Source organism: Scheffersomyces stipitis, chromosome 1 (assembly GCF_000209165.1).
Source record: "Scheffersomyces stipitis CBS 6054 chromosome 1, whole genome shotgun sequence".
NCBI lineage: Eukaryota > Fungi > Ascomycota > Pichiomycetes > Serinales > Debaryomycetaceae > Scheffersomyces > Scheffersomyces stipitis.
Window position 1 is genome coordinate 3,480,077 of NC_009068.1, and position 23,016 is coordinate 3,503,092.

Below are 23,016 nucleotides of genomic sequence, written 5' to 3' on the forward strand. Positions count from 1 at the left end.
CTCGCTTGTTAAATTATTCAGTGCGGTATTTTGGTATCATTAGTGAAAGTTAGTGACAAAAGTAAATGAAATCAAGTAATTCATACAAAATAGCGAGAAAACCAAGAGTAATTTAGCGAGAACTTTCACTGCGACAAACAAAATTGGGACCAAAGTCTTTTGGCACTACAGTTAAGTGCGAAGAATTAGTGAAAAGAAATTCGTTAGCTCTCAGAGAAAAATTCAAATACTGTCCGAAGAATTCAAATACTCTACACCAAATACCGCGCTCCACCATCCACCACATCTCCAGAACATTGTGCATACTACATCAAGAAATGGAATTTCGAATCCAAATAAAGAAATCCAATCCTTCGATAAAGGTTTGAGTTTTATAGCACTGTATTCGCAAAAGGGCTCGTTTAGTAAATCTTTGGTGTCATACTGTTACACTGCAATAACGATCTCCTTGTAATTCCAATCTCACAATTGTATTTTGAATTCGTTTTTCAATCTTCACTTGTTGATCAACGCGTCCGATAAATTCAACAACGAACAACATCCGTTTGATTTCATGTTAGTGTAGTAATTCAGATATTTCAAATATGGCTCCCAAAACTCGTAAAACTGTCCAGAAAGTGAAACCCGCTCCTGTGGAAGAAGTTCCCCACCCGAGAGTACGTAAGGTCTCAGCTAAGGTGTTGGAAAGTATGACAGATGTATCAGCATCAACTCCCTCAATGAAGAAAAAGAACCCCAGCTCACCATCAACTTCAAAAAGATCATCTTCATCTTCGTCAGCAGCAGTTTCGGCATTAAGCAAGAAATTGAAGGCTTCCAACCCCATAATAACAGAGCAGGACATTGTTTCTGCTGAAAACGGCCAGGAACTTATAGAGCTCATAAACGGACTAGTGAACACCAAACAGGACGAGACGTTCGCCAAATACAAATCCAAGGTTCAGAACCAGCTAAATAATGACCACCAAGTAATACAAGAGTTGAATGCCGATTTGCTCCAGCGCCAGGAAACCATCAACGGCTTGCTCCAAGAGATAAAGCAGCTCAAGAACGAGGTTAGAACATATTCCTCATCTAATTCGGCAAGTATGACGGTCGACGGCTCTCTTGATGAAAGCAAGGAGTTTGTCTATGAATCTCCCATCAGAAAGAAGATCAACAAGAAAATCAAGAACAGCGATACATTGATTAGCCAGGACCAACTATCCAAAGAACTAGAAAATATAGGTTTCACTTTAGACATGTTGGAACTTTTAACTGGTTTGAGAATTGTCAACTTCGAAGAAGATGAGTCCAAGTATTTCTTTGATGTAAAACAGTCTGGTTCGAATGGCCAAGATGAAATCTACATCAACTACCAACTTGTAATCTCAAAGTCGTTTGCAACTACTGCTGAGATCAACTACATCCCTACGTTCTTGGAAGCATTGGAAAATGATGACGAGGACCAGGAACAGGTCGATAACGCTAACCTCTTGAAGGAAATCCTTCCGGACTACTTGTGTGAGAACTTGTCGTTCCCCTACGATACCTTGTCACAGTTCTACAGTAAAGTCAACCGAGCGGTCAACAAGAGGACCAAATGAGAGTATGTACAATAATTTCTCTATAAATACACTAATGTACACCAGTTATAGTAGTATTCTATGGTACAAATTTTTAGCTTGCTTGTGTTGTGTTCATGCTATTATGATTTGACCAACTTCATTCTTGGTGATTCTCAACTTCTTCAACACTTGCTTTAATTCCTCGGAGTTGTCCTTGGAGAGCTTCTTGACTATCTTGTACAAATTTTCCTCCTTGTTGGAGTCCAAGTACTTGGCCAAAGAGGCTGTCTTTTTGAATTCCTTCTGATTTTTGAATTCCTTCTGATTTTTGAACTCCTTTTCCTTCTTAGCAGGCTTATCAACATTTGTTGGCTCTTTTACAGTTTCTGATTTCGTCTCTGAATGCTGCTGTTGCTTCTGCTGTTTCTGCTGTTTCTGCTGTTTCTGCTTTGGACCCTTATACAAAGCCTTTTCGTATTTTTCTGCTTCTGAGATGCAACTGGTATGTGCTCTGTATGAGGTGCCTTGGAAAGTAGTTGAACAATCAATACAGGAGAAGTAGGCACCATAGCACCTTTGAGAGTGCTGATCCAACTTCTTCTTGACCACAGTATCGTTACAGACTTCACACGAGAATGAGACCATATTTAGATGGTAACGTTGTTATTGATTCAGAAAACTAAAAATTGGAATTCAATATTTTGTGAGTCTAATTTTTTTTGAATGCGATGGCCGAAAAAATGTATGTAGAAGTCTGTGATGGCGTGGCTATATGTTTAATATATGGAAAAGGCTACGCTCTTGAAAAATCCAGTCATAAATCTTAATGTCCGCCTAATATATTATACATATATGGTATATACAAAAACTCGTCATCTGTAACATATACTATTTACAAGGTTACTTCAGTATCTGGCAACTGCTCTTAAAATGAAAACGGAGCATATCTCTTCTGGAGCGTAAAAACAACCTGTTACTCTCTTCTTTGTTTTTGATCCCTCCGGTTACCATACTGGCTCATCTTCCTTCTTTCTCTTCACCCTGACAATCTCGTAGTCGTCGTTGGAACTCACTTCTTTCTCCAAGTGGTCCGATAACAACCCTTGTAATCTGTAGAAATCCTTCTTCTTGTCAAATTCACGCTTGTTCTCAATCATTGACAACATTTCCTCTTCATTCAACTGGCGATACTTTTCGTCATACTTCTCCCATTTCACACTAGTAAATTTCTGTAGATAGATGGAACCGGCCACTATCGAAAGCATAAATGGTAAACCAAAGTAAAAAAAATGGTTTTTCTTCAACAACTTCTGGTATTTTCCGGCAAATGACTTGTCATATGCAGCTTGTTCCTTACTTCCGCGGAAAACTTTCTCTCCTCCCAAGTAAACCATCTCGGAACACTAGACAGTTGTACAATGGCTGTTAAAATAACGATAAGTTGTAGGTTATTCTCGTACAACTTTAGTGGTGAAATTAAAATGTCGAAATAATGTCGTATGAAAATAATGTCGTTAATTTTCTTGTTAACTTTTCCGGACTTAGAGTTGGAGATCATATTTCACTTTTGATGATAACATGTCTTTCAGTTCTAAAGCCTACTGCCATTACGGCTGTTAAGATGTTAATAGGAATACTACTTCGTTTTATGCTCTCCGATTCCACCTCCATCCTTGTCTGTAGTTCTTATTCTCCTTGACAACCATATTTTTATTTAGCTACTCATTTTGTTCGGTCCATTGTTTCGTGTTGCAACTAAATTACAATTTGCAATGTTCCGTAACTTAGTGAGTGAAGCATTCTCAGACTACCAAATATTTTTCGATTTCATTCAATAAAATAGTCATCTCTTCCACCGATACAATGCAAGTCTAATCCGTGACATGGTATTGGCCAGAACAACTTGTCTCTGAGGGTGCTTTGTTTTACAAGATTTGGATGTACCAGTTCTATTCTCCTCTTTGAAGAAGATTTCTGTTAGTAGTCATCACCCAAGTTATATCAAAAATTGCATGTTCCACGCCTATGTTTCAGATGATTATGCAGTTGAGGGTGAAGAGGACTATGAAGAAGCTTGAGTCTAGAATATTGAATAGTTATGTCAAGGATTGTCGTTGATAGACGAGTTGATCTTATTTGCATTTATTCTAGTATTCCTCGAAGACTTGGGTATTTGCCTTCACTATACAATGCAGTGTGGAAAACCTTTCTTTGCACCAATATTAATTGGTTGCAAAATCATAAAACTAAAGGTTAGTCATTTTGTATTTTATTCTGCAAATCCAATTCAGAAATTGAAGTTGCGATTGCAAACTAGTTGGTGTTAATTTCGTTCATTTTAAATGTATGTTGGCAAATAATGAAATACCTCCATAAGAGCGCACTTTTTCAAAAAACTTGTAGTCAGCAAAGAGGAGTTGCAGATGCTCATGGTATAGATATGTACTGTACAAAAGTATAGTATTAATGGGAGCGCCAGCCCTTCCTTTCTGCGACTAAGTGACTGATGAAGATTTATACACTATAAGCATAATACTGTAATGCGTTTATGTACATCTGATAGATTCTAGTACTCTGATTCAAAGTATTCTGAACTCATTTTCTGAACTCCAGTCCGGAGGCATTGGATTTCAATATAGATGGATTCACTTTGAGAGATAGTCAGACTGCTGTTTCCAACATGAATTTAATAGTTTCCTTTTTGAAAGGACCACAGGCTCTAATTCTTCAAAAAATGAGAAATTTTACATAACCAGAAGCTCCTTGAACCTCCACACCACACAGACGTCAATGATAATACATGAATTAATATATTAAGCCAGCTCATGAATATTTATGATCCTAGTACAAATGTAAACTTCTATAAGAAAAGAGGGGAATCGAATTTTAACGTAGTTGAAAAGAAGAAATAATGCATAGTTGGTAATAAGCGTAAAAAACTACATTATCTAGTAGCCTCACGACTTAAATAGTGACACGAATTGAATAGTCAAGAAAGAAGTCATTTAAGTGAAAGTGAAAAAATTAATATTTTTGGTTATCTAGATCATCAAAATTACGATGAAACTGACAACCATGACAGAAATTGTGGACGACTTTGCCTTACCAGCTGAACCTTCAAGAGGTACTACAACAGTCGGAGTAACGTCTCCTACGTTGGAGCTTGAATCACCATTTCCAACTTGAGGTGGAGTAAATGTAGACCCAGTGTTAGATCCAGTGTTGGATCCAGTGTTAGATCCAGTGTTGGATCCAGTGTTAGATCCAGTGTTAGATCCAGTGTTAGATCCAGTGTTAGATCCAGTGTTAGATCCAGTGTTAGATCCAGTGTTAGATCCAGTGTTAGATCCAGTGTTAGATCCAGTGTTAGATCCAGTGTTAGTTCCAGTGTTAGATCCAGTGTTAGTCCCAGAACCAAATTCAGGGGAAGATGATGGCGTTGTACCAGTGCTACCTTCTTCAACAGCAGGAGTAGCTAAGACGGGAGACCCATCTGCTGTAACAGTAAATTCTACACAAGGTGATCCTCTGTGACAAACAGTCTGCACGAGAGTGTCCGTTGCGATATAAGTAGTGGTCTCTTCTCCGATGGGGGTACCAACAGATGAACTGGTCGCATTCCAGTAAGTATTGAATCCTTGCGAAACTCGAGACGAAACATCCAAAATAGAAGTCGTAGTGTACCACAATCCATCTGAGTCAGTAGATACAATCACGTCACCAGTTTCGGTTGAAACAGATCCATCAGAGTTGGTGGTGGTGAACGTGGTGGTGTATTCAGTGAACTCAGGACCAGTAGATGATTCGCTGATGATAGACGTAGTGGTATACCACGATCCATCCGAGTCAGTAGATACAATCACATCGCCAGTTTCGGTCGCAACAGATCCATCAGAATTGGTGGTGGTGAATGTGGTTGTGTACTCAGTGAAGTCAGGACCAGTAGAAGACACACAATCAGATTCATCTCTACGACAAATAATAAGTGTACTAGACTCGCTGATGATAGAAGTACTGGTGTACCACAATCCATCCGAGTCAGTTGAAACAATCACATCACCAGTTTCGGTTGAAACAGATCCATCAGAATTGGTGGTGGTGAATGTGGTGGTGTATTCAGTGAAGTCAGGACCACTACTAGACTCGCTGATGATAGACGTGGTTGTGTACCACGATCCATCCGAGTCAGTTGAAACAATCACATCGCCAGTGTCAGTAGAAACAGATCCATCAGAGTTGGTGGTGGTGAATGTGGTTGTGTACTCAGTGAACTCAGGACCAGTAGATGATTCACTAATGATAGAAGTTGTTGTGTACCACGATCCATCCGAGTCAGTTGAAACAATCACATCGCCAGTGTCAGTAGAAACAGATCCATCAGAGTTGGTGGTGGTGAACGTGGTGGTGTACTCAGTGAACTCAGGACCAGTAGATGATTCGCTGATGATAGACGTGGTTGTGTACCACGATCCATCCGAGTCAGTAGAAACAATCACATCGCCAGTGTCAGTAGAAACAGATCCATCAGAGTTGGTGGTGGTGAACGTGGTGGTGTACTCAGTGAACTCGGGACCAGTAGATGATTCGCTAATGATAGACGTGGTTGTGTACCACGATCCATCCGAGTCAGTTGAAACAATCACATCGCCAGTTTCGGTCGAAACAGATCCATCAGAATTGGTGGTGGTGAATGTGGTGGTGTACTCAGTGAACTCGGGACCACTACTAGACTCGCTGATGATAGACGTGGTTGTGTACCACGATCCATCCGAGTCAGTTGAAACAATCACATCGCCAGTTTCGGTCGAAACAGATCCATCAGAATTGGTGGTGGTGAACGTGGTGGTGTACTCAGTGAACTCAGGACCAGTAGATGATTCGCTGATGATAGACGTGGTTGTGTACCACGATCCATCCGAGTCAGTTGAAACAATCACATCGCCAGTTTCGGTTGAAACAGATCCATCAGAATTGGTGGTGGTGAATGTGGTGGTGTATTCAGTGAAGTCGGGACCACTACTAGACTCGCTGATGATAGACGTGGTTGTGTACCACGATCCATCCGAGTCAGTTGAAACAATCACGTCACCAGTTTCGGTTGAAACAGATCCATCAGAATTGGTGGTGGTGAATGTGGTTGTGTACTCAGTGAACTCGGGACCACTACTAGACTCGCTGATGATAGACGTGGTTGTGTACCACGATCCATCCGAGTCAGTTGAAACAATCACGTCACCAGTTTCGGTTGAAACAGATCCATCAGAGTTGGTGGTGGTGAATGTGGTGGTGTATTCAGTGAACTCAGGACCAGTAGATGATTCACTAATGATAGACGTGGTTGTGTACCACGATCCATCCGAGTCAGTAGAAACAATCACATCGCCAGTTTCGGTCGAAACAGATCCATCAGAATTGGTGGTGGTGAATGTGGTGGTGTATTCAGTGAAGTCGGGACCACTACTAGACTCGCTGATGATAGACGTGGTTGTGTACCACGATCCATCCGAGTCAGTAGATACAATCACGTCACCAGTTTCGGTTGAAACAGATCCATCAGAATTGGTGGTGGTGAATGTGGTGGTGTACTCAGTGAACTCGGGACCACTACTAGACTCGCTGATGATAGACGTGGTTGTGTACCACGATCCATCCGAGTCAGTTGAAACAATCACATCGCCAGTTTCGGTCGAAACAGATCCATCAGAGTTGGTGGTGGTGAATGTGGTGGTGTATTCAGTGAACTCAGGACCACTACTAGACTCGCTAATGATAGACGTGGTTGTGTACCACGATCCATCCGAGTCAGTTGAAACAATCACATCGCCAGTTTCGGTCGAAACAGATCCATCAGAATTGGTGGTGGTGAATGTGGTGGTGTACTCAGTGAACTCAGGACCACTACTAGACTCGCTGATGATAGACGTGGTTGTGTACCACGATCCATCCGAGTCAGTTGAAACAATCACATCGCCAGTGTCAGTAGAAACAGATCCATCAGAGTTGGTGGTGGTGAACGTGGTGGTGTATTCAGTGAACTCAGGACCAGTAGATGATTCGCTAATGATAGAAGTTGTTGTGTACCACGATCCATCCGAGTCAGTTGAAACAATCACATCGCCAGTTTCGGTCGAAACAGATCCATCAGAGTTGGTGGTGGTGAATGTGGTGGTGTATTCAGTGAACTCAGGACCACTACTAGACTCGCTAATGATAGACGTGGTTGTGTACCACGATCCATCCGAGTCAGTTGAAACAATCACATCGCCAGTTTCGGTCGAAACAGATCCATCAGAATTGGTGGTGGTGAATGTGGTGGTGTACTCAGTGAACTCAGGACCACTACTAGACTCGCTGATGATAGACGTGGTTGTGTACCACGATCCATCCGAGTCAGTTGAAACAATCACATCGCCAGTGTCAGTAGAAACAGATCCATCAGAGTTGGTGGTGGTGAACGTGGTGGTGTACTCAGTGAACTCGGGACCAGTAGATGATTCGCTAATGATAGACGTGGTTGTGTACCACGATCCATCCGAGTCAGTTGAAACAATCACATCGCCAGTTTCGGTCGAAACAGATCCATCAGAATTGGTGGTGGTGAATGTGGTGGTGTACTCAGTGAACTCGGGACCACTACTAGACTCGCTAATGATAGACGTGGTTGTGTACCACGATCCATCCGAGTCAGTTGAAACAATCACATCGCCAGTTTCGGTCGAAACAGATCCATCAGAGTTGGTGGTGGTGAATGTGGTGGTGTATTCAGTGAACTCAGGACCAGTAGATGATTCACTAATGATAGAAGTTGTTGTGTACCACGATCCATCCGAGTCAGTTGAAACAATCACGTCACCAGTTTCGGTTGAAACAGATCCATCAGAATTGGTGGTGGTGAATGTGGTTGTGTACTCAGTGAACTCGGGACCACTACTAGACTCGCTAATGATAGACGTGGTTGTGTACCACGATCCATCCGAGTCAGTTGAAACAATCACATCGCCAGTTTCGGTCGAAACAGATCCATCAGAGTTGGTGGTGGTGAATGTGGTGGTGTATTCAGTGAACTCGGGACCAGTAGATGATTCACTAATGATAGAAGTTGTTGTGTACCACGATCCATCCGAGTCAGTAGAAACAATCACGTCACCAGTTTCGGTCGAAACAGATCCATCAGAGTTGGTGGTGGTGAATGTGGTGGTGTATTCAGTGAACTCAGGACCAGTAGATGATTCACTAATGATAGACGTGGTTGTGTACCACGATCCATCCGAGTCAGTAGAAACAATCACATCGCCAGTTTCGGTCGAAACAGATCCATCAGAATTGGTGGTGGTGAATGTGGTGGTGTATTCAGTGAAGTCGGGACCACTACTAGACTCGCTGATGATAGACGTGGTTGTGTACCACGATCCATCCGAGTCAGTAGATACAATCACGTCACCAGTTTCGGTTGAAACAGATCCATCAGAATTGGTGGTGGTGAACGTGGTGGTGTACTCAGTGAACTCGGGACCAGTAGATGATTCGCTAATGATAGACGTGGTTGTGTACCACGATCCATCCGAGTCAGTTGAAACAATCACATCGCCAGTTTCGGTCGAAACAGATCCATCAGAATTGGTGGTGGTGAATGTGGTGGTGTACTCAGTGAACTCGGGACCACTACTAGACTCGCTGATGATAGACGTGGTTGTGTACCACGATCCATCCGAGTCAGTTGAAACAATCACATCGCCAGTTTCGGTTGAAACAGATCCATCAGAATTGGTGGTGGTGAATGTGGTGGTGTATTCAGTGAAGTCGGGACCACTACTAGACTCGCTGATGATAGACGTGGTTGTGTACCACGATCCATCCGAGTCAGTTGAAACAATCACGTCACCAGTTTCGGTTGAAACAGATCCATCAGAATTGGTGGTGGTGAATGTGGTTGTGTACTCAGTGAACTCGGGACCACTACTAGACTCGCTGATGATAGACGTGGTTGTGTACCACGATCCATCCGAGTCAGTTGAAACAATCACGTCACCAGTTTCGGTTGAAACAGATCCATCAGAATTGGTGGTGGTGAATGTGGTTGTGTACTCAGTGAACTCGGGACCACTACTAGACTCGCTAATGATAGACGTGGTTGTGTACCACGATCCATCCGAGTCAGTTGAAACAATCACATCGCCAGTTTCGGTCGAAACAGATCCATCAGAATTGGTGGTGGTGAATGTGGTGGTGTACTCAGTGAACTCAGGACCACTACTAGACTCGCTGATGATAGACGTGGTTGTGTACCACGATCCATCCGAGTCAGTTGAAACAATCACATCGCCAGTGTCAGTAGAAACAGATCCATCAGAGTTGGTGGTGGTGAACGTGGTGGTGTACTCAGTGAACTCGGGACCAGTAGATGATTCGCTAATGATAGACGTGGTTGTGTACCACGATCCATCCGAGTCAGTTGAAACAATCACATCGCCAGTTTCGGTCGAAACAGATCCATCAGAGTTGGTGGTGGTGAATGTGGTGGTGTAATCTGTAAAGTGATCAGTTTCAGATGAGGATGTGTCAGAAGGAACTTCGACGATAACAGTGTCAGTACCACCAACAGTGTCTGAAATAGTCACAGTAGTTGTCTCGGTACCAGTCCAAGTAGAAGTGATGGTGGTTTGACTGTTGGCTGTAGAAGGTACTTCGACAATAACAGTGTCAGTACCACCAACGGTGTCTGAAATAGTCACAGTGGTAGTTTCCGTTCCAGTCCATGTGGACGTGATGGTGGTTTCGCTATTTGAAGGAACTTCGACGATAACAGTGTCAGTACCACCGACGGTGTCTGAAATAGTCACTGTAGTTGTCTCTGTACCAGTCCATGTGGATGTGATGGTTGTTTGACTGTTGGCTGTAGAAGGTACTTCGACGATAACAGTGTCAGTACCACCAACAGTGTCTGAAATAGTCACAGTAGTTGTCTCGGTACCAGTCCAAGTAGAAGTGATGGTGGTTTGACTGTTGGCTGTAGAAGGTACTTCGACAATAACAGTGTCAGTACCACCAACGGTGTCTGAAATAGTCACTGTAGTTGTCTCTGTACCAGTCCATGTGGATGTGATGGTTGTTTGACTGTTGGCTGTAGAAGGTACTTCGACGATAACAGTGTCAGTACCACCGACGGTGTCTGAAATAGTCACTGTAGTTGTCTCTGTACCAGTCCATGTGGATGTGATGGTTGTTTGACTGTTGGCTGTAGAAGGTACTTCGACGATAACAGTGTCAGTACCACCAACGGTGTCTGAAATAGTCACAGTAGTTGTCTCGGTACCAGTCCAAGTAGACGTGATGGTGGTTTGACTGTTGGCTGTAGAAGGTACTTCGACAATAACAGTGTCAGTACCACCAACGGTGTCTGAAATAGTCACAGTGGTAGTTTCCGTTCCAGTCCATGTGGACGTGATGGTGGTTTCGCTATTTGAAGGAACTTCGACGATAACAGTGTCAGTACCACCGACGGTGTCTGAAATAGTCACAGTAGTTGTCTCTGTACCAGTCCATGTGGATGTGATGGTTGTTTGACTGTTGGCTGTAGAAGGTACTTCGACGATAACAGTGTCAGTACCACCAACAGTGTCTGAAATAGTCACAGTAGTTGTCTCGGTACCAGTCCAAGTAGAAGTGATGGTGGTTTGACTGTTGGCTGTAGAAGGTACTTCGACAATAACAGTGTCAGTACCACCAACGGTGTCTGAAATAGTCACAGTGGTAGTTTCCGTTCCAGTCCATGTGGACGTGATGGTGGTTTCGCTATTTGAAGGAACTTCGACGATAACAGTGTCAGTACCACCGACGGTGTCTGAAATAGTCACTGTAGTTGTCTCTGTACCAGTCCATGTGGATGTGATGGTTGTTTGACTGTTGGCTGTAGAAGGTACTTCGACGATAACAGTGTCAGTACCACCAACAGTGTCTGAAATAGTCACAGTAGTTGTCTCGGTACCAGTCCAAGTAGAAGTGATGGTGGTTTGACTGTTGGCTGTAGAAGGTACTTCGACAATAACAGTGTCAGTACCACCAACGGTGTCTGAAATAGTCACTGTAGTTGTCTCTGTACCAGTCCATGTGGATGTGATGGTTGTTTGACTGTTGGCTGTAGAAGGTACTTCGACGATAACAGTGTCAGTACCACCGACGGTGTCTGAAATAGTCACTGTAGTTGTCTCTGTACCAGTCCATGTGGATGTGATGGTTGTTTGACTGTTGGCTGTAGAAGGTACTTCGACGATAACAGTGTCAGTACCACCAACGGTGTCTGAAATAGTCACAGTGGTAGTTTCCGTTCCAGTCCATGTGGATGTGATGGTGGTTTCGCTATTTGAAGGAACTTCGACGATAACAGTGTCAGTACCACCGACGGTGTCTGAAATAGTCACAGTAGTTGTCTCTGTACCAGTCCATGTGGACGTGATGGTGTTTGTGGGATTAGAAATGCACCCAGCAGTAATAGTGGATGTACTGGTGAACCAAGAGTTGCTTTTGTCTGTTGAAACTATGATGTCATCAACTTCTGTACATGTAAATCCATCAGAATTGGTGGAAGTTGCAGTAGTGGTGAACTCAGTGGCACTTGTTCCTGGAGCAGGTGGAAGTTTCTTGCATGGTTGACATACCGATGGAACTGAATTTGGTGGAGGACCAGAGTAGGTTACTGCACCAGCAGGAATCCGAATTATTCCTGTGTTGTCATCAGTGACAATTTTGAATAGAGATGGATTGTAACCTAAACCAATATTGAAGTTCATGGGCAGTAGAACGCCGCCACCACGAAGAGTCAAGATACCGGTTTTTGTATCGTATGTATAACCATTGAGTAAAGGAGGAAGATTAACAAGTGTGACATCTAAACCAATTTTGTTCCCATTTCCAAAGCCAGCTACATTGTATGTCTTCGAAAAACTGATGGCATGAACTTGGATGGAAGAAGCAGAATCTGCCAAATAAAAGACCTGATTGGTGTCAATATTCAAAAGGGTATTCGATAAGAAAATACTGGAGTTTTCATCTAAAGTAATGCAACCAGTCCCTACAATATTCGTTCTCTGAGTGTACAATTCATTGAAAAAACAAATCTGGCCGTTATTTTTTATGTCAAGACCCGATGTACCCAATTCTATACTTGCTGAAGATCTTGTTTTTTGATAGAAAACCAACAAACCGTTATTGTTCCATATTGGGGCGGTAATCTGGATATTAGGTGAACCGAATGAACCGTCTGCGCCTAAGTACATTTCACCATTATTGGTGAACGAGATACCGACAAGACTGTATGTTGGAGCGAGTAAAGATTGGACCGCATTTAGAGATATAATACCGTCATTAGTAAGAGAACCCAGCAAAAGAGTTACCAGCATAGAAAGTAAAGGATTGAGACCGCTGATATATAATCCAGAGCCAGAACCGACATCAACATTACCTGCAAATGCGGTAGCTAGGTTATCGATGATTGACCAATAGACGCCATCTTCAATGATTGTATCCCCAAGTCCAAGAGAGATAGCCCCACGATCTATAGTATTTGTAGTGATAGTTCTAGCCATCACGCTAGTTATCAAGGTAAGCACTGCAAGAATGTATTTTCGAAACAACATCTTCGCTGACTTTGGTTGAAGTTATTAATCTCAAGAGAAGATCACCGTTTAAGCAAGAAAATTCTTGCTTTATATATATTCGGCTCTGATACTCCCATTGAGCTCCAGTGTGGGCCGATTTACATCTGGAGTAATGAAATTGAGCGGGTGCAAATATACGGCAGCATGAATTAAAAATCTTATAGTAGCAGCTTGGTCGAAACGAATGTTTTTCACGCTCAAACAGCAGCTAGAAACTGTAGCAACACAAGATGGTGCATGAAGTACAACTACGCCCTTGCAGCTCTGGTTAGATCAATTTCACATCCATGTATTTTGGTTTATTAGCATTCTCAAGTCCAATGCACATGTCGCATACATCAATTCCAAGGGTAGTCCAATATTCCCTATTATTGTCTCTGACTATTATCTGAAAGTGAAAATAAACTTCGCGAATTTCATGCACATACCGATAACAATGAAGCCCTAATTTATCACAGGCATTTCTATAAACCATGGAAGATGTTTCGATCACCCCATTGCAAAACCAACAGATCGTAGATAAATTCAATCTATTTTACAATCCAAACACGCATTTCTCTTCTTTAAGCTTTGAATTCCCGCGGCTCTAAATGCTATTGGTGTTCATAGATTAATTTAGTGATAGCGCTGGTAACAGTCATAAACCGTTGACTCGAGGCTGAAAGCCTGTTTCTTAGCCTTTTGCCTTCACACGGCCGCCTTAATCGATATAGCCAGGCGTGCAAGTGTGAGCTTTGGTCGTGTATCATCATCGTGGTAGTTCATAATTTGCTTTTTTCGCATTTGTAATTATTCACATTAGATAAATTTTGCGTCTAAATTTGACGTTTTCGCTTCTGCACAACTTGTTCGTGGATGTGGCTGCATCCACACACCTTCTTATTTGTAGAGCTGCAGATAAACTTTTGTGAGATCCTTGGCGCTAGAGCCAGTGTTGGGTCTAAGTCGGAAAACACGAGTGGATGGCAGCTTATTCGGCTTACTAGCCTTGTCACACCATCTTGTCTTGTCTTTATCCACTTGCGTTGCTCAAATAATATAAATAGCTTGATAAGTTGGCTCCTCAATACATATATATAAGCACATCGGACCCTTCCCGCTTTGAAGCATGCACATCTAAGTCAGTAACCGACCAACCAATTTACGAATATTTCGAATTTTTTGAAGGCTGAGGCGAGTCTAAAATTTCATCTTCTCATGACTAACTAACAGTAATTATGGTTCTGGGCCTGTAACTGCCACTGCGTAGAGGAGGAGTTGTGTTTTGTCAATAAGTTAAGAAGAACACGTAATGATGTTACGGTTTTCCCCCTCTCCAAGATGACGACAAGAAATAACATCAAATGTCTTCAACTATATTGTAAAGCCTTCCCAAGCATAGATGTACGATATTGATCAATGAGATCTCCTTAAGCTTGGATAAATCAGGGTCCCGAAGATCTGGTTTTTCAAAGAAAAAAAGCTTACCCATTGTCAAAGAAACAGACTTGAACACGTCTGGAACTGAAACACGACTGGAACGTATGAAAAAATTATTATACTGCATATATGGATTCCAAATGTGGACTTCAAACGCCATTCAATTTGCTGAAAAAGATCACGAATAGTTAAGACGATAAGATCATAGACAACGAAAATTATAAGTCTGCAGCTACAAGTTGGCTCAAATAACTCGTCCAATGTTTCTTAGAAGATGCGAAATGAAATATGCTTTTGTCCATTCGCTAATTTATTGGGAGATTTCCAGAAACAGCATATAAGCTTTTTTCCGACCTGCAGAACAGTGCCTCGCTCTGAAGGACCCTTTGCATAAGTGCTGCAGAATTTTCATGAAATCCGCAACGAAATCTTGGACTTCCAATTGGGAAGTAACTTGCCGTTATTGTTGGCGCAACAGTTAGCATTCATCGGTCAAGATACTGATAGGACAACGTGAAGTCTATTCTTAGAAGATTGCACCATTCTGCACCTATTTCACACTTTAAAATTAGTAGATGCCAAGCAAAAAAAAAGTGCAAGAAGTTTCAATACCCCAGTTAGGTAATAAAACCAATGAAATAGGCAAAACTTGATGTACATGGGACTTGAACTAATGAAGTAGATTGTCTAATTCAAACATAGCCGAAGACAAAGAAACTCAGAATGCAAAGAAACATAATATCAATTTCATATGTTCCAAGTTCCTTTGCTGGTCAAGGTGATGCTGATTTGTGGTACGCAAACTTTACTACAGCTCCAGCTTACACTGGAGTTGTTTCTGCTCTTGAAGCAGGTGCTCTTAAGAAGCACATCTTTTAAAAGTTCTTGGATATATCCTGGTTCACTTTTTTATTTTGATATATCAGATTACATTTCGTTGCCAAGAGTACCTAGTGCCATTTCTACTGGGCTTCTTTTCTGTTCACTGGAGTATGAAATGTTCATACAAGTCCTAGTTATTATTTCATATATAGGAGAACTTTCAGATTCATAGAATTTAAAACCATTTTTTTTATTATTATTGTTACTATTATTAACTGCAATTTCTATTCAATATGACAAAGTCATTAATAACTACTTTTCCCAATTGAAAATGTAAACCACCATTCTTGTGGTTCCAGCTATAACTGGGAGTGTATCTATTAAGGAATGTGTTTGAAGTAGACAACGGGACACATAAATTACTTGCAGATTCTAAGGTTGACGCGATTGAGGCAGCTCTTAAATCCTCTTTTGGCTTAATATCTACGCCTTGTGACCAAGGACCATGTGCCCATATTTCAAATGTTTATTTTTAGAGTTTTAAGATTTTGTAAGACTCAAAGATAATGAATTCATATTTACTTGAATGAGGGCAATGGAATGTTACTACTTTTGGAGCAGGTGGGATTTTTTGCAGCAATTCGTAATTTTGTAGTATTTTTCGCATTCTTTCCGGAGATACTATCAGTCCATATTGTTCAGGAATTGAGAAGAGTTATAAAAGTAAGGGAAAAGTTAAGATTGTAAGAATATGGATATGTAATGTTAGTTATTATTTATAGCATGATGTAGGATTGGCGTGAATGTGTTATTGTTGTATTATATTGAGTTGTAGTGGTTTTGGATGGAGAATTTTCTATATAGAATCACATGACTAAAATATGGTGGACATGGGGTTATACACAGTCTGTACAATCTTTCCTAGATTGAAATTGATGGCAAATATATGAGAGAGGTTAATTATATAAAGAAGTCAGACAGGCCAACAACAGAGGGATATTTAGACCAATCACACCTCTCAGTATTTTCTCACTCCTGGAGTATATACCTCCAATTTTCACTGGTATTCCAGTGTTTTAGGCAAGGAAGAAATCCGAGAAAACATCCTTATCTCAAACATTCTTAGCATTAGACCTGAATTGTCCGTCCAAAAGCAAAGTAAGATGGATCAAGTAGTATATATAATTATTGGTTACAGCAAATTTGAGCGGCAAGGATATTTCACATCTATGTGGTATGGATCTGACCATAACTTTTAACTACTGTAGTATATGGAAGTTTGTTGCGCTTATTAGCTTCAGGAAATGAAGAACATATTATCTTCTCAGATAGTTTTGTTTCTAATGTGTACTCACTTCAGGTTCCAAAAATGAAATGTTCTCTAAAAATATTCCATATTTTCAATATACTTACTGATTCCACATCTTGAACTAAATGATAATTTAACTTAAACTGAATGTCATCTTATCTATTTTAGACTAAAACAAGTGAGTGAACAGTAACAAAATATAAAGCTTGAACCAGGGTAACAAATAAACCAAAATGTTGAACATCTTCAAATTTTCTATGGTTATTCAATAAAAAGGGTAATCTTTTAATCACAACGGGAAAGCAAACTTCGGTTCGTCAACTCAATGATTAATTAATTGAAAAGCTCTAATAATTTCATAGACGCCGTAAGCACCTGGGTCTGGAGGAAATTCAGTTTGATCATCAATTCCAACGTATGTGGCTCTTCCTAACTTTGGAGTTAGTTTTCTGGTGTTTTCAGCGGCCTCTTGGGCCACTGAAATGGCCAACTCAATATCATGGGTTTTGTAAAATTCCTCAACAAAAGGAACTAAAACGTCCATTATAGTTCTGTCGCCTATTCTGGCGGTGGAAAATTTGTTCAATACTTCAGTAGCTTTTTTCAAAGCTTCGGAATATGTAAACGTGTTAACTGAATCTGTGATTTCGATCAACTTCTCAAAATTATTAAGGAATCCTCTTACAAAGATGAACAAAATGGCACCTAATGTACCTCCCATGTCCTCTTTGATAATTTTCAATACTACTTGTATTGCATTTATAACAGACCCATCTTCAAAAGCACCTCTTTCCAAAGCTTGAATCACAGCATTTGCTCCTGTCTCCAAAGTCTTGCCACAATCTCCATCACCCATTTTAGTATCCCAAACAGTGATGTCAGGCTCCCTGTCGATTACATTTTTAGCAGAAGTCTTAATAATTCTTTTAAGCAAAGCTTGATCAATTCTAACGTCAACGTGGGACGAAGTTTCCATTTCTTCGTATCCTTTAAAATCCTTAATAATTCTACTCTTGTAGGTGCTTCTTCCAGGATTACTATAATGTGAGCGTGCCCAACCACTTGCAACTGTTGGGTGATCAAGTAAATCAAATAAAAGTGTGGTACCGAATTCCTTTCCAGCAGCCTTAGTAACGTTGAATAAGGATATAGTAAAGATTGGTGCGTTTAAGGAAGTAAGAAAAGGTCCTGAGTAAACCCTAGATGGGGAAATATTGTAATTTGTCTCAAGAGCCTCAACAACTGTGAATAACAACCCTTTTTCCTCAATAATTGGAATTCCTCCAAGATTATTAAATAGAAGAACTATTTCGTCGTCTTCATCATAGTTGAAGAAGCCCCGATCCACATCGGTTTCATCAAGAATATATTTCAATAATACAGATACCAACTCTTCGTTTGTTGGGATAAAATTCAATTTGAGCACCCCTGGTTCGTTGTGAATTCCTAGACCTATTTCAATTTGGTTTGCATTGAGCTTACCGTAGTCCCCTTCAGTCGAATGCCCAGGTATATGAACATGATCCAAACCAGCATTTATTGAAGCAATGTTTTTGGCAACACAAGATCCAATCTGATAAATAAAGTCAATCGAGTAACCAAGATTGCTAGCAGCACCCATAATTTTAGACACCAAGGTGTAACCGGCTAATGTACGGCGGCCAACTTTAGCACCCTTTTGTCTTCCGACAGCAACATCGTCCGCAACTTTCAAAAGTTTGACCTTATCGTCTCCAAATCTGGAAATTAATTCTTGGGTTGCCATTCCAAAGTACAAGTTATCGCCAGTATAATTGGTGATAATAAAAATGACACCGGCATCGGAATGAGTCACCTTCTCGGCAGCCAAAATGTTGTTGCAATTGGAGCAAGCGAACACTTCACCTTGAGCTGCACTTGTTAACATACCAGTGCCAACTAATCCAGACCATCCTGGTTCATGTCCTGAACCTCCTCCACCAATCAACGAGACCTTTTTGCTATCGAACTGGTTGTTGAAGATCACTTTCTCTTTTTCTAAAAGGGACAAGTTGTCATTCTCGGTGAGTAAACCTTTGAGGCAGTTGGGAACCAATTGAGAAGAATTGGCGGGTAAAAAGTGTTTGTTCATTTTTTGTCTGACAATACTATATAGACGCCTCTGACATTTACGGAGACATGTATGAGAAAATCACAAATATATGTAATTGTTGCTTGTAAAAGGTTGGACAAAGTCCCAAGCATATTTTTCTACCTGTGTGTCTGATCCGAGTGGGGAATATACCTCTCCAGATCATCTGCCCATAGTTGCGGCTAAAATCTAGCCGCAGGACCCAAGCGCATAGAGAGGGTCTTATAGGTAAATGTGCAAATGGTTTATTTCCCTAGTCATTTGGGTGCGTCAATGACAATTTTAAACAAGGCTTTTACAATTTGTGGGGCACGGCAACTCCAAATATCACTACCTCAATCTTAACCTCGTAATGGTAATTACGGTGGGTAGGGATGAGAATGCGGCTAAGGTTTAGCCGCATATTGGTTTTGCAATCAGTGTATAAGATTAAATGATTATAATAATTGGCATCACAATAGGAAAATGATAGCGATATAGTATTATGGCAACAGTTACGAATACAGAAGGAAATCCAGGCAAACTGGAAAAGATAGACTCACTAATCAAGCAACATAATTCAATGAAAATTATAACTATTTGGCATCTACAACTATTGACTTAGTATTTGATGACACGAAAAATTCTACCTTTCTTTAATAGAGGCTGAGAATCAGGATACATAGAGTTCCTTTGAATGACCTTATTATTACCGTCAGATTAAAGATAAGCTACTACTCCTGAGAGTGAGATTTCGTGAGAAATCTTCAATTTTTATGAAACAGATACAGTTCTCGTAGATGTTCCCTATTTTCGATTGTAAAAAAAATTCTCATAACTACTTTAAATAAATTTTGACTCATAGAAATGTTCACTCAACTTCAATATGCTCGATTATTGCTCCCTTATCAATTGAAGAGCTTGTGACTTCTTCTCTCTCGGACGATTCATAGTCGCGCTTAGAATCAACCATGTAACTTTTGTAATCAACCAAGCCCATGAAGATTGTTCTGTTCTCTGAGAACAAATCGTCAATGGCTTCTAAAGTAAGGTTCTTTGTCTCGGGAAAGAAAAAGTAAAACATTGGTACGAAGGAGAAGTTGCAGCACATAAAGATCAAATATGCTTTCCACTTCAACTTTTCAATGATAGTTGGAGTGATCTCAACAACAAAGAAATTCCAAAGCCAGTTACTTGATGTAGCTAATGAAGATCCTTTAGCACGTGCATGAAGGGGGATAAGCTCTGAAATCATCAGCCATGGAATACAATTACCAGTGGAGCCGAAGACAAGTTGGAAAACGAAAAAGAAAGCCACAGCACCAGCTCCACTGCTCTTCTTCAACTTTGGATTGTCTTGAAAACTTAATAAGATTGAAATTAGCATCATACAAACACCACAGCCAAAAGCTCCAACTGCTGAAGGCAATCTTCTTCCCATCCTATCAGCAAAGAAAGTAGGAACTAATGAACCAACAGTGAAACAGATGACGGCAACACCACCAAGAATTAGGGCCAAGTTGTCTTCGATGCCAACACTGTTAATCAAAACAAATGTAATATAGTAATTAACTACATTAACACCACTCAACTGTTGCGCAAACATGCTCATGTATGCCAAGAAGACTCTGTATCCAGTTCTTGCCTTATCGGGCTTGAAAAGTTTTGCCCACGAGAAAGCTCCTTCTGAAGTTTCCAAAATAACAGCATCATTAATATCATTCCATTCCTTAAGAATGTCAGGATGATCTCCTGGCTTTCCAAAGACATAAGATAAAATTCTTTTGGCTTCTTCTTTCTCTCCTTTGTAAAACATGTATCTAGGGGATTCGGGTATTGTGAAAGTGAAACAGAAAACAACAAAGGCGAACACAATCTGAGAGGCAAGAGGAAGTCTCCATGCAATAGGACCAGAAGTGAAAGAAAGAGCATAATCAAACCAATATGCATAGATTAAACCAACTCCAACAAACAATGCTTCTGAGCACACCAAACGTCCTCTAACTTTTGGAGGTGAAAGTTCTGCCTGATACATTGGACAAGTAGAAGTTTCCCAACCAGTTCCAAGCCCAGTGATAAATCTTCCAATCATCAATTGTTCAACTGAAAAGGAACTACATTGAAGAGCAACACCAATTGTGATAACTGTCATTGAGGAAGCAATTTTGCTTCTTCTGCCCATTCGATCACCAATGAAGAAGTTCATAACACAACCAAAAAAACACCCTAAGGTATAGATAGAAACGATAATACCTAAATAACTACCGGTGGGGTTTCCAAAAGTGTTTAGGAAGTCCTGGTTGTTAATAAGATTACCAATAATACCCTGTTCAATACCAAAAAGAATAAATGCCAATTCACAAGTGAATGTAACAGCGTAGCTTACTTGTTTGCCTGATTTCCAGATTTGAAAATACTTCATTATTGTTTGCTGAAGTTAATAAACAATTGACTACGATTACGGATTTTCAAGAACTGGAATGTCTTTTTTCATATTTATACAAATCTGGGGTATGTACCAGTGCTCTTTACAATGAAATGTGGAGAAGAAGGTCTATTGATTATTTCGATGCTTCATCCTACAAAGCACTATACTCCAATTTGTGGTGCACATAGTAAACTGAATTTGGAGATGTTAGACTAAATCTTGCGGCTAATTTATTACTCGGAATTATGTGTCTGAGTGATTGCCGCAAGTTAGTGGGGAACGTCTAAACGCACTCTTGTTTGAGAAATAGTAGACTATTTTATCTTGATTGAGAAAATTACTGAGAAGACCAATTCTTCTGCAAAATTTCATTTATTATATTTACTGCTAATCCCCCTTGTGCTAGCTTTATTTGAACTTCGAGTTAATCGCGCCACTATGTCCCCATCAAAAGAATCGTTGAAATTCTCCAAGGAGAACACTTGTCTAAAGCTTACTTCGGATCGTCAATTGGTAATAGACAGCGAGCCAATTCCCATCTGTGGACGAAATGAAGTATTGGTTCATATCAAATGCACTGGTATCTGTGGATCAGATATCCATGTTTGGAAGGCAGGTGGAATTGGAAATTTGCAACTTAAATCAGATTTGATTCTTGGACATGAGTGTTCTGGCGAAATCATTCATATTGGAAGTGAAGTAACCGAAGACTTTGAGATAGGTAACAAGGTGGCTATCGAACCTCAACTTCCTTGTGGTATATGCTTCCTTTGCACCAACGGTAACATGAACTTATGTTTGAATGTTGACTTCATGGGCATGCCTGGTATGCCCGGAAGGCTGCCTTCCATTCATGGAAGCATACAGAGATATAAGACATTGGATCCAAGGTTTGTTTACAAACTTCCTGATAATGTGACTTACGAGGAAGGTGCTTTGGTAGAAGTTCTTTCTGTTGGTTATCATGGTATCCAGAAGGCAGGTGGTTTGGAATTGGGAAAGCCTTGTGCTATTGCCGGTTGTGGTCCAATTGGTTTGGCTACTTTGATTCTTGCTGAAGCAGCTGGAGCTTACCCAATAGTTGTAACTGATGTCTCTCAAGAGAAATTGAACTTTGCAAAGTCATTGGTTCCTTCCGTATACACTTACAAGGTTCAGACAAACTTGAGTCCAAAAGAAAGTGCAGAAAATGTTAGAAAACTCTTCGGTAAAACTGAGTACGAAATGCCTAGTGTAGTTTTGGAATGCACTGGTGTTGCTTCTTCTATCAATACTTGTGCTTACATTGTAAGAAGAAAGGGATGCTTAACTATTTTGGGAGTTTCAGGTAGAAATGAGATTGATGGATTCCCATTCATGCAGCTTTCATTCGGGGAAGTCGATGTGAGGTTTATCAACAGATACCATGACTCATGGCCACCTGTTATTAATTTGATCGCAAGTGGAAAGATTGATGTAAAGAAATTTGTCACTCATACCTTCCCTCTTGAAAAAGCTCACGTCGCTCTTGAAACTGTCAGCAACCCTGCTATCAGCACAATCAAGGTTATGGTTAAAGATGATGAAGATTCTCTAACCTTGTAGTTTTTAATTTATTATGCCGTATAGCTAATTTTGTATCAATAAAAAATATTCAGAGCACTTGGGTAAATGCATCGGCAAAAACATGAGCCAAAATGTTTCGGTATTCAGGATACGTTAATTTGTTGACTGACACGCCGTCTTTAGAAACATCAAATAAGCTTGTT

At 40.6% G+C, this 23,016-nt stretch overlaps 7 protein-coding genes across 7 annotated transcripts; 2 read left to right on the forward strand and 5 right to left on the reverse strand. All coding sequences in view use genetic code 12, as the record gives it.

Moving 5' to 3' along the window:
- Nucleotides 1–283: 283 nt before the first annotated feature.
- Nucleotides 284–1,638, forward strand: CSM1 (CSM1-like protein). The gene has a single exon (XM_001386963.1). The coding sequence runs from the start codon at nt 585–587 to the stop codon at nt 1,584–1,586; it is 1,002 nt and encodes a 333-aa protein (XP_001387000.1). The 5' UTR covers nt 284–584; the 3' UTR covers nt 1,587–1,638.
- A 41-nt stretch (nt 1,639–1,679) lies between these two features.
- On the reverse strand, nt 1,680–2,192 carry PICST_29317 (hypothetical protein; the record flags this gene model as incomplete). Its single annotated transcript, XM_001387201.1, has 1 exon — nt 1,680–2,192. The coding sequence occupies one exon, from the start codon at nt 2,190–2,192 to the stop codon at nt 1,680–1,682; it is 513 nt and encodes a 170-aa protein (XP_001387238.1).
- A 359-nt stretch (nt 2,193–2,551) lies between these two features.
- COX16 (Cytochrome oxidase assembly) lies at nt 2,552–2,941 on the reverse strand (the record flags this gene model as incomplete). The annotated part of the gene is made up of 2 exons (XM_001387202.1): nt 2,552–2,615; nt 2,646–2,941. The coding sequence occupies 2 exons, from the start codon at nt 2,939–2,941 to the stop codon at nt 2,552–2,554; spliced, it is 360 nt and encodes a 119-aa protein (XP_001387239.1).
- A 9,048-nt stretch (nt 2,942–11,989) lies between these two features.
- Nucleotides 11,990–13,180, reverse strand: HYR6.1 (hyphally regulated cell wall protein; the record flags this gene model as incomplete). Its single annotated transcript, XM_001387203.1, has 1 exon — nt 11,990–13,180. A coding segment is annotated over one exon (1,191 nt), but the record flags the coding sequence as incomplete, so codon positions are not given.
- A 3,893-nt stretch (nt 13,181–17,073) lies between these two features.
- DAK1.2 (Dihydroxyacetone kinase 1 (Glycerone kinase 1) (DHA kinase 1)) lies at nt 17,074–18,861 on the reverse strand (the record flags this gene model as incomplete). The annotated part of the gene is made up of 1 exon (XM_001387204.1): nt 17,074–18,861. The coding sequence occupies one exon, from the start codon at nt 18,859–18,861 to the stop codon at nt 17,074–17,076; it is 1,788 nt and encodes a 595-aa protein (XP_001387241.1).
- Nucleotides 18,862–19,858: 997 nt separating this feature from the next.
- Nucleotides 19,859–21,262, reverse strand: XUT2 (Sugar transporter; the record flags this gene model as incomplete). The annotated part of the gene is made up of 1 exon (XM_001387205.1): nt 19,859–21,262. A coding segment is annotated over one exon (1,404 nt), but the record flags the coding sequence as incomplete, so codon positions are not given.
- Nucleotides 21,263–21,706: 444 nt separating this feature from the next.
- SOR3 (Sorbitol dehydrogenase (L-iditol 2-dehydrogenase)) lies at nt 21,707–22,852 on the forward strand (the record flags this gene model as incomplete). Its single annotated transcript, XM_001386964.1, has 1 exon — nt 21,707–22,852. The coding sequence occupies one exon, from the start codon at nt 21,707–21,709 to the stop codon at nt 22,850–22,852; it is 1,146 nt and encodes a 381-aa protein (XP_001387001.2).
- Between the last annotated feature and the right edge of the window lie 164 nt (nt 22,853–23,016).